Source organism: Bombina bombina, chromosome 4 (genome assembly GCF_027579735.1).
Source record: "Bombina bombina isolate aBomBom1 chromosome 4, aBomBom1.pri, whole genome shotgun sequence".
Classification (NCBI taxonomy): domain Eukaryota; kingdom Metazoa; phylum Chordata; class Amphibia; order Anura; family Bombinatoridae; genus Bombina; species Bombina bombina.
Window position 1 is genome coordinate 1,041,335,462 of NC_069502.1, and position 12,042 is coordinate 1,041,347,503.

A 12,042-nucleotide genomic window follows, 5' to 3' on the forward strand; every position below is an offset into this window, starting at 1 on the left:
CGCAACCTCCTACTTCTCCCCATTACCCGAGGCCTGGCAGGGGCCGTAGATACTACACGTCAGTTCACCCTCAGGTAACAGTCCACCACACTACACCGCAAACACATTTAGTTGCTACCCTCATATGGAGTCTCCCGGGGCAGATTAACATCTATCCCCCCCACCCCACTAGTAGTCCAGTATGGCTTCGTTGCTGAACCAGAAGTCCCCCCACGCAGGACAACACCATATTAAATTAGTATCTCAGAATGCGAAGGGGCTAAATTCACCCACAAAGCGATCAGTTGCTCTCTCATGTTTTAAAAAATCTAAGGCTGACCTGGTCTTCGTTCAAGAGACCCACTTTCCTAGAGATAACTCCCCTAAATTTACCAATAAGGACTACCCCACCGCATATTTTGCATCACATACAGCCAAACGAGGGGGGGTGGGAATCTTGTTTCATAGGACACTGCCGTTCCAACTTACAACCATGGAAACGGATCCAGGGGGAAGATGGATTATCCTTATCGGCCTTCTTTATAGTCGACCAGTTACGATGGTCAATGTATATGCCCCAAATTTGAAGCAAGCACAATTTTTTAAAAGAGTTACGACTAAAATCAGAACCACTCTAATTGTCTCCTTTAAGCCCTTGCTCTCAATTCAAGTTATATAGTTGGGCTGCTATGGCCTAGTGGTTAAGTCAACTGCCCCTGAACACACTGGTTGCAGGTTCGAATCTGGTCCATAAGATTAAAATATATCCCTATATGTATATAGAGGTTGATTTAAATTTTATATAAAATGGTTTATTGTAAATTTTGTATATCACTCTCTAAAATAAGAGCTTTATATATATGTATATCAAAACAACCATTGTATTTAATTTTTTATGTTCCTCTAAATTTTGTCTGTCTGCACAACATGCCTTTGTAATAGATTACTGATAATGGCTACATGTAGCTGTTAGCATCAATGCTTTCTGTTTCACCTATAACATTGTTGTTCTCTGCTTGCTAGAATACAGCTGAATTAGTTTAATTAATTAAGCAATTGATTGCACTTGAATATATAGACTTCAGAATGTTTGTTTGCTACAGTCTATGATTACGGCAACAGCTAGCCGAAACGCGTAAGACTGATCTACTCATTCTTCTCTTAAGTCTTTTAGACACTTTTTCGCTGTTTTTTGTTTTTTAATTTGATTTAATAAAGCCTGTTTTTTTATCCATCTCTTGGGACTCTTGCCACTACATTTTTTCTATAACCTTAGGTCCCAACTCTTTCAAAATAACCCTCTACGCGGACGATGTCCTTATTCTGTTAACTTCCCCCTCCACTTCCATCACCTATTTACTAGAGGAATTCAACCGATTTAGTGCCCACTCTAATTTTCATATAAACGCACAAAAATCTGAAATCCTAAATATTAATATGAAAAAGCAATCCTTTGAGGCCTTAAGGACTCACTGCCCATATAAACTAAACTTAGACAAACTTAAATACTTAGGAATCCAGCTCACGCCGGGGAGCAGCAAACTATTTAAGCACAACTATATGCCCCTCATGCATAGGCTCAAAAAGGAACTCGACGGTTGGCAGCACAGACCACTCTCGTGGTGGGGTAGGATGCAAGCAGTAAAGATGACGGCCCTCCCACAATTGCTTTATGTTATGCAGACTGTACCTATTCACCTCCCGAACACATATATCAATCAACTACAGTCAATAATAAACTCTTTTATATGGGGTAACATTAAACCACGTATTAGCAAGAAAATTATAACAGCCCCGCTGGGCGCAGGAGGGCTGGGAGTGCCGTCAGTGTTGTCATACCATAGGGCCGTAGTTCTGCAGAGAATCATTGAATGGCATAACCCGGCTAATTCCAAAGCATGGACAACTATAGACTCTTTCTTATTAAAATCTCCGAATATAGGTCCCCTTAGTTGGGTCAAGCATTCGGCTAGACCCCCCCTAGCAAGACTATCCCCACTATATAACCACCTATTCAAAACATGGGATGGGATCCGAGCTAAAATAAAGGGCATCTCGTCCCTTGTCTCCCCAATGTCTACAATCTCTTATAATGCTGAATTCATGGGAGGGTTACTGGCCGAAAGACCTAATCCTACTGGCCTGGAGCGCACAATACCGTTTACTAATCTGGTTTTTAACCATGCATTAAAAACCCCGTTCCCAGCTGGCTGACTTGGCAGGAGGTGCTTTCTCTGGGTGGCTCAAATATGCACAGCTCACACACCTATTGAAAATCTCACCCCATAGAGATAGCCTACTTAGAGACTTGACCCACTTTGAAACGCTATGAATATCTGGTACGACCCCCCGTGGCTCTCTATCAAAGGCCAAAAAAATGCTAGATGCAGCACAGACCCCACGTCCTCTCCTTATAAACTACATTGGCAGGAGGAGCTGGGAGCGGAGATCCCTGAGGAACACTGGCAAGATATATTACACTACACCGCCAAGTCCTCATCCATACCAAGATCCCTAGAGCTTAACCATAAGGTGTTGTTCCGCTGGTATCTCACACCGGAAAGACTTAAAAAGATCTACCCAGGAGCGGGTGCCACTTGTTGGAGGGGGTGCGGGTCTAATGGGACGATGGCACATATTTGGTGGCAATGCCGCTCAATATCTCCCTTTTGGAGGGGAGTGGAGCAGCTCCTTAGGGAACTATTGGGAGCAACATTTCACCTTTCGCCCTCTATAGCCCTCCTAAACCATAAACCTGATAAAGTTTGTAAAATTAAATGGAAACTAACACAAATTAGCCTAAATAGTGCAAAGGCACTTATTGCCCGCAACTGGAAATCTGCACGTACCCCCACAATACAGGAATGGCTCACACACACCTCAGAACTCTTAGCGGCGGAAGAATATTCTTACTATAGCAATGGTAATTTATCCTTTTTCCATAATGTCCAGTTCTATTGGGAGACCCTACTCAAAGCCCCCGTCATAACTGGAGACTAAGCTCCAGTGGAGGAAATACAAAACATAGAGCAGGACCCCCCCAGGCCAGGCCTCCATTATTCTTCCCCCCCCTTCTCCTCTAACCTGCCATCCTCTCTCCCCTCTCCCACTCCACCCTTCTCTCCTATTTTCCTCCCCTCCCTTCATCGCCACATAGTAGGTGTGGTTTAAAGAGGTTGAATTTATTGCACATACAAATGTTGTAGTTGTTTTATTGAATGATGTTATGCTTATTGGAATCTGTATAACCTAACCTTAGATACACTAGCCACTGTGATGATAGAATAATTTTTGGTCTATGCAAATCAGCACAGCGAGAGATGCCTCAAGAGCGGCATCCCAATACAGACTTAATGGACAATAACCCCAAGTAGGATGATCCGTGGCACAGGGGGGTCACCCTGAAAGAGAGATTACTTAAAGTATAACCTTGATGATAAGGACCGTATCTTATAATTTTTATCCCTGATTTGTGTGTCGTTCACTAAATTGTATCGCTGTTGACTTCCAATAAAGCTTGTTTTAAAAAAAAAAAAAAAATTATGGGGGGAGATAAAAAACTGAAATTAACATATTTTTAATGAATTTTGGTTTAACCTTGAAAATAGCTTTACCAATGCAGCAACCAGAAATCTATCTCCTACTTATAAATTCCAAAAAGAACGAAACAGGCTGTCTAGTGAGTGATTTCTGGTTTGCTGCAATAATCCTGTTAAAAGGATAGCTGTGTTAAAACAGTATTTTGAAGCAAAAAAACTGAGAATTTGCATATCTAATTTGCATATCTTACCCAGAATTTTATTGTGCATTGGTAACATTGTATATGATGTATTTCTGGGGAAAAGCAAGCGGGAATCTTGCCTCGATGTGCTAATTTCCTATGCAAATATTTACATTGATTTATATATATATATATATATATATATATATATATATACACACAGTAATAGATATATATAGAAATATCTATTTAAAATAAAATAACATTTTCCTGTATGTGAAGAACATTGGAATGTGAAATATAAATAACTTCTATCAGGTTAGCGCAAGAATAAGGTAGTGCAGTCGTTATATCCAAAGTCCAGAAGTTACCGCGTGTTGGGTTTTGCTCAGACACAAAAGTTTTACTTTAAACTTGTAATACACGCGCTAACCTTCGCACGCAAAATCTTTTCTTGTGGAAGTCTTATCATTCAAGAGCACCACTTGTAATCTGGCCTTAATATTTTGTTTTTAACTTATTTAGTATACCACATTTTCTGTTTTGGCGACATTCTCACCTAAAATCAAGAAGAACAATCTGAGAAATTAATTTCCATTAGAAGAAAGTGGCTGCAACTTATCTTCAATAACAGTATTTTAACAATTCTAATGCTGTAAATTGTAAAACCACTAAATTACAAGGTTTATTGGATTTAGACCATATGTTCATATATATGTCTAATGGTGTCTGTGGTCAATTCATTGTGTATTGCACACAAACAAGTCAACAGAATTATCCCAAACTGTCTTGGAATACTCTCAAACATGTCATAAAAGCAATTTTACACATTATCAACACCATTTGGATGTTGAGTTTAAATTCTTCCATTTTCTTGTTTATATATATATGAACAAAACTTGTAGTTGGATGGATTATGATTTCCGATATTGTCTGTGCATTGTATGGGTGAACTGTCCAGGATACGCTCATATCCAATACAGTCTTTTTCCACTTGATGTTATCATTTGGATTGTGATTGCTCAAATGTTGATAAAGGTGTATAGGGAGCCAATAAACAGCCGGGGGAAATAAAAACAAATTGGAAAGATTGGAATCAATGTTAGATTACCCACTCAAGTGAGGCCAATACACTAAACATAATAGCATGGAAAAGCAAGAACTAATTTAACTTCAACATTAAAATAGCACAAATACTGCACACAAGAGTAGAACACTTCTCACATTAAGCAGTCTCTCTCTAACTCCTGTTTCAGATTGTATTGATCCCTTATGTCACATGCTAGGGATATGCATAAAGGTAATCCCAATATGTTTCATGCTGCTCAGTATCCGTTGCTTTCTGTGCATCAATATGTTATAATGATCAATCAGTTTGTCCTGGCTTCAGTGCCAAGCAATAGCAAGTTTTCAGTCTTATTGCAACTATTTACAAAATAACCTGCACATACTAGCAAAGCTGTCACAGGAAGCTAAATTGTGTACCCAATTACAACCATGGAATAAATAAGCAAGAGTTTGCAAGTATTTGTGCATTATTGTCTATACTTTTAATGTGAAGCATTAAAGGTTTTTAGCAGGAGCATCACAAACCAGTCTTAATATTTATGATGTCCCATTATTGTCACACAAGCCTTTTATATTGTACCTGCCTTGTCCCCTTGTAAGTCTTTACACCATTATACCAGTTACAAGACAGGTGCACATTCAATGCAGACGTAGGTCTATGTCAAGAAAACATCTGCACATTAAAACCAAAACATTTTTATTTTTATTGTGATTACATTAATTTGTATGCAAGATAAGCTCAATGTTTAGTTTTTCCTAACTATTTAACATTTCAGTGCACGGATGATAAATTATGACGGTATATTCATGCTTGAAGACTTGTTAGAATAAACCCTGATACAGGCTAATCAAGCATAAATGATCCACTGCATTAACACAGGCACCTATATCATATAGGTATACGTGCTTTAAAGGGACATGAAACCTAATATTTTTATTTTATGATTCAGATAGAGAATGCAATTTTAAACAACTTTCCAATTTATTTCTACAATCAGATTTGCTACATTCACTTAGTATTCTTTGTTAAATGAGTTGCAATGCACTAGTGGGAGCTAGCTGAATACATTGAGTGAAACAATAAATAATGACAAAAGTTATATATGTAAAACCATCAATTAGCAGCTAGCACCCAATAGGGCATTGTTGTTTATGAGCCTACTTGGGTATGTTTGTAAAAAAGGATGCCAAGAGAACAAGGCAAATAAGATCAAATAAAAACGGTGGAAGGTTGGTTAATCTATCATGCTCTATCTGAATAATGAAAGTATTATTTTAACTTTACTGTCCCTTTAAAGAACTTTAGGGGATAATAATATTCCCCATACCGTCAATACTAATACACTTTTTCACAGCTCCTACTGTAATAAACCCTAAACATGACTTTTGAGCAACAAACCATAACCAGGAACTAACAAACTTAACTGCTAACCAAGTCCCCACTACAAATCCTTAGCTTATTTTATACATCTTCAGCCTCTTTCATAGTCTGGTGTTTCCTCTTAAATAATATTAATGTTATTGTGATAGATACTAGAACAATGAAGCTGCTATTAAAAAAGTGCTGCCATTATATATAAATATATATAGATATATATTTATATTATATATAAATAATATAGCAGCTCCATTGTAGTGGCACAATTAAAGGGACACTGAACCCAAATTTTTTCTTTTCTGATAGAGCATGACATTTTAAGCAACTTTCTATTTTACTCCTATTATCAAATTTTCTTTATTCTCTTGGTATCTTTATTTGAGATGTAAGAATGTAAGTTTAGATGCCGGCCCATTTTTGGTGAACAACCTGGGTTGTCCTTGCTGATTGGTGGATAAATTAATCCACCAATAAAAAAGTGCTGTCCAGAGTTCTAAACCAAGAAAAAAGCTTAGATGCCTTCTTTTTCAATAAAGATAGCAAGAGAACGAAGAAAAATTGATAATAGGAGTAAATTAGAAAGTTGCTTAAAATTGCATGCTCTATCTGAATCACAAAATAAAAAAATTGGGTTCAGTGTCCCTTTAAGATCTATTAATATATTGTCCTATGTTTTTTTTAGTGGTGGTCTCATCCATTCCATTTGGTGACTTAGGTGAATGGTCATAGACATTGCTTAAACACCATACAAAACCCATAGGATATAGCATAAGAAATCAATTTAGTCTTTGATTAAATATACTACCTTATCTAGTCCCAAACTCTAGTCTCTATGGGATCCTAGTATTGTTCTTCCTATATTTGCAGTTGATGTCAGATTCCCTACAGTAGGTGGGTTACTAGTGCCAAAAGCATTAAATCTGAATATCTCTGGGTGGGAGGTATCCTTGATGTTTTGACTTTTTTAATTTTTTTATTTTTGGGGGGCTATTTTGAGTGTAGTTGATGTCTTGATTAGGGTGAAGATTTTTGTGATCTTTAATACTGCTGAGGCCGTATAAGTGCACCTATTAAGACGAGCACGGGTGACCAAGTTTATAACAAAAAAACAAAGCTTTTGGGATAAGGGTACAAAAGTACCATCACTGTGAAAATCAGCCAGGCATCTCTATGGTTATCCTAGGGTGCTACCAACTTTTCTTAAACTAAACTAAATCTAAACTTACCATGGTTAAACTCAAAACCATATGCGGGAATGTTTATAAAAAATACCCTCTTGTGTGTGTGTGTAAGGTAGATTTTAATAAACTTAGAGTCAATAATCAATAATCATTTTCCTATAGGAATATTATAAAATTATAAAATTCTTTGATATTTTGCTAGCTCTAAATGATTGTAGAGTGTATGAAAAAAGTAAAAACAGAGGTTCATACTCGCAGTGGCATAAGTTAAATTGTAAATAGATCCTACAATATAACTGCACTACTCATAAAAATGAAGATAAGCAATTATTTCACCATATCACCATTGCCTCAATAATAATGCTACATTTATGACATCTGGTAGAAAATAACAAAGCAATTTTAATCCCTAATCTGTTACAAAAAATATTTTAAAAAAATGACTAAATATAGTACTGTTATCCATCTCTACCCATACAGTTAATTATTAATATACTGTACCTTAAAGGATATTTCAGTAGTCATTGTAAATCCATGTGTAATAACTGGTTCTTCTTCAGCTGTTCTTCCCTTCCAGCAATCCAGTTCCACACAACGGCAACCTGCCAAGAGTACTTGACGATACATCTCCACTGATGAGTTACCAGCCAGTTGTCCAGCTGAAAAAAAAAGCAATACATTTCATTATATCTCTTCTGATGCAGTAAATATACAATCTAGTGGTTGGAACTTAATTTCTATTCTCCAGGATATAAACATTTGGAGGCCTACTTATCAAGCCGTCAACTTACTTGCATTCGACGGCACCAATACGCTCACCTGACATCACCTAACATCGCTGCTGTGGACCTGAATACGCTCTCCATAGTTACCAAAAAAGCTGTCAAAAAGCCGCGCACCAAGTACGGGGCGATGAGCAGCGGATTGTTGTTAACTAACAGTCATCGATCTCGCTGCTCTTCGGCTTTTTCCCAGCTTTATTTGTATACTGTCACTAAACACTGCCACTATACTAAACTGTTTAACCCCTATCCTGCCGCTCTCCGACCCCGCCGCAACTAAATAAAGTTATTAACCCCTACCCGCTGCTCCCGGAGCCCACCGACACTCTAATAAAGTTATTAACCCCTATCCTGCTGATCCCAGAGCCCACCGCAACTCTAATAAACTTATTAACCCCTATTCCTCCGCTCCCGGAGCCCACCGCCACCTACATTATACTTATTAACCCCTAATCTGCCATCCCCTATACCGCCACCACCTACATAAAGTCATTAACCCCTATCCTGCCGCTCCCGGAGCCAACCGCAACTAAATAAATGTATTAACCCCTAAACCGCCAGCCCCCCCCCCATCTCCATAAACTAAATTAAACTATTAACCCCTAAACCTAACAACCTGCTAACTTTATATTAAATATTAAATCATCCCTATCTTATAATAAATTTAAACTTATCCTTTAGATTTAAATTAAACTATATTAAACTATTAATTAACCTACCCTATTATTATAAAATTACATTAAACTATATTAAATTAATAATTAACCTACCCTAACTATTATAATAAAATTACATTAAACTATATTAAGCTAAAAATTAATCTAACCTATCTTTTATACTAAAATTACATTAAACTACAAATTAAATTAACTATATTATATATTTAAACACCTAACCCTACTCAAATAATTTAAATCTACACTAAAAAATTACTAAATTACAAAAAACTAACAACTAAGTTACAAAAAATAACAAACACTAAGTTACACAAAAAAAATAAACACTAAGTTACAAAAAATAAAAAAGAAATTATCAAAGATTTAAACTAATTACACCTAATCTAAGCGCCCTATGAAAATAAAAAAGCCCCCCCAAAATAAAATAAAATAAAAACCCTAACCTACAATAAACTACAAATAGCCCTTAAAAGGGCCTTTTGCGGGGCATTGCCCCAAAGAAATCAGCTCTTTTACCTGTAAAAAAAAAATTAAAATACCCCCCCAACAGTAAAACCCACCACCCACACAACCAACCCCCCAAATAAAAAACTAGCTCAAAAACCTAAGCTCCCCATTAAAGCTCACATTCTATTGGCTGATTGGAATAGCTAATAGAATTAAAGCTCAATCCTATTGGCTGATTGCAACAGCCAATAGGATTTTTTCAACCTTAATTCCGATTGGCTGATAGAATTCTATCAGCCAAGCGGAATCTAAGGAACGCCATCTTGATATCATTTAAAGGAACCTTCATTCGTCTGTAGTCGTCAGAAAGAAGAGGATGCTCCACGTCGGATGTCTTGAAAATGGAGCCGATCCATGCCGGATGGATGAAGATAGAAGATGCCGTCTGGATGAAGACTTCTGCGGCCTTGGATGAAGACTTCGGCCGCTTCATTGAGGACTTCTCCCAGCTTCTTGGAGGATGGATGTCGGATCTTCAAAACTGTAAGTAAATCTTCTGGGGTTAGTGTTAGGATTTTTTTAAGGGTTTATTGGGTGGGTTTTAGTTTTAGATTAGGACTTGGGCTGCAATAGAGCTAAATGCCCTTTTAAGGGCAATCCCCATCCAAATGCCCTTTTCAGGGCAATGGGGAGCTTAGGTTTTTTGAGTTAGCTTTTTATTTGGGGGTTGGTTGTGTGGGTGATGGGTTTTACTGTTGGGGGGTATTTGTATTTTTTTTTTTACAGGTAAAAGAGCTGATTTCTTTGGGGCAATGCCCCGCAAAAGGCCCTTTTAAGGGCTATTTGTAGTTTATCGTGGGTTAGGGTTTTTTTATTTTGGGGGGCTTTTTTTATTTTCATAGGGCCCTTAAATTATGTGTAATTAGTTTAAATCTTTGATCATTTCTTTTTTATTTTTTGTAACTTAGAGGTTTTTTTTTTTGTGTAACTTAGTTTTTGTTATTTTTTGTAACTTAGTTGTTAGTTTTTTGTAACTTAGTAATTTTTTAGTGTAGATTTAAATTATTTGAGTAGGGTTAGGTGTTTAAATATATAATATAGTTAATTTAATTTGTAGTTTAATGTAATTTTAGTATAAAAAGTAAAAGTAAAAAAGTAATGTAATTTTAGTATAAAAGTTAGGTTAGATTAATTTTTAGCTTAATATAGTGTAATGTAATTTTATTATAATAGTTAGGGTAGGTTAATTATTAATTTAATATAGTTTAATGTAATTTTATTATAATAGTAAGGGTAGGTTAATTAATAGTTTAATATAGTTTAATTTAAATCTAAAGGTAAGTTTAAAATTATTATAAGATAGGGATGAGTTAATATTTAATGTAAAGTTAGCGGGTTGTTAGGTTTAGGGGTTAATAGTTTAATTTAGTTTATGGCGATGTGGGGGGCTGGCGGTTTAGGGGGTAATACATTTATTTAGTTGCAGTGGGCTCCAGGAGCGGCAGGATAGGGGTTAATGACTTTTTGTAGGTGGCGGGGGTGTCAGGAGTGGAAGATTAGGGGTTAATAAGTACAATGTAGGTGGCGGCTGTGTAGGGGGCGGCAGATTAGGGGTGTTTAGACTCGGGGTACATGTTAGCATGTTAGGTGTAAACAAAACTTTTATTCTCCCGTAGGAATCAATGGGATATCGGGCAGCAGCGAACATAATCTTTCGCTGCTTTCAGACTCCCATTGATTCCTATGGCATCCGCCGGCTCTAGGGCGGCGGATTGAAAGCCAGGTATGCTTGGCCAGAATAGTGGCGAGCGTGCCTGGTACTTATTTGTTAACTAGCAAAAGTAGTCAGATAGTGCCGAATTTGTATTCAGAACATCTGTAATGACGTAAGCATCAAACTGTGCTGGACTGAAACCGGCGGATCGTATGTTACGTCACAGATTTCTACTTTTGCCGGTCTGTAGGGTTTCATAAATGAGGCGAATCAAGATCTCCACAATTACACTGTGGAATTCCAGCGTATTTGCGGTTGACGGCTTGATAAATAGGGGCCTTGGTCATTAATGCTAATTTTTTCCTTTTATGCTAGTATGAGCAGTTAACTCAACAGGTCTCTAATGACTGCACATTATAGTAAATAATTATTGAAATTAGAGGAAGATGGAGCAGTGGATTAATCTTTTAAAAGTCTAAATTACAAGTGGAACACAAAAATATTAGCGCAGATGTGCTTAATTAACATTGCTTGAGCACAATCAATAGAGATTATATTTTTCCGCTCACATTAAAAGTCCAAAGTTATTTCTTAGCATTCAATAGCATAGGGGGCGTTAACATCTAAATGTCGGATAGTTCTGTAGACTGTGAGCTCTGTGTAGACTGTGACCTCTTCCTCCTATACTAGATTTATTTAGTTTTGTTATGTTTTGTATTTTATCACAAATCCTTGTAATTGTATACCCCTATCACTGTACCCAGCACTACGGAATTTGGTGGCACTATACAAATAAATGATTATAATATTAATAATTCGGCTGCCCTAAATCCCTCACATTACAGACTTCACGGTTAGAGATGTAAAATTTTCCAGTAATTTTGAAGCCATGGGAAAAAAATTCCACAGAAAATGGAACGTATTTTATGAACAAAAATAATTCTCTGGCACAAAACGAGTTGCAATAGCATTACACTGTTAGTAGTGGGGATGCCCTGTATAATGTCCCTTTAAATTAAAGTGTACATTGGGCTAGAGGGCTTGTGCATATGCAAGCTTAAATGTGAAATAGGGTCAGGACAAGCTGACCAAAGT

At 36.9% G+C, this 12,042-nt stretch overlaps 1 protein-coding gene across 2 annotated transcripts in view; it reads right to left on the reverse strand.

Annotated features, from left to right (window-relative positions):
* The window catches only part of PLCB1 (phospholipase C beta 1), a 1,466,985-nt gene that overhangs the window by 541,064 nt on the left and 913,879 nt on the right, over window positions 1-12,042 (reverse strand). For both annotated transcript variants that reach the window (XM_053712164.1, XM_053712163.1), the window contains exon 11: window positions 7,829-7,986. In XM_053712164.1, the coding sequence (XP_053568139.1) occupies window positions 7,829-7,986 (158 nt within the window). The remainder of the gene's footprint in view (window positions 1-7,828; window positions 7,987-12,042) is intronic.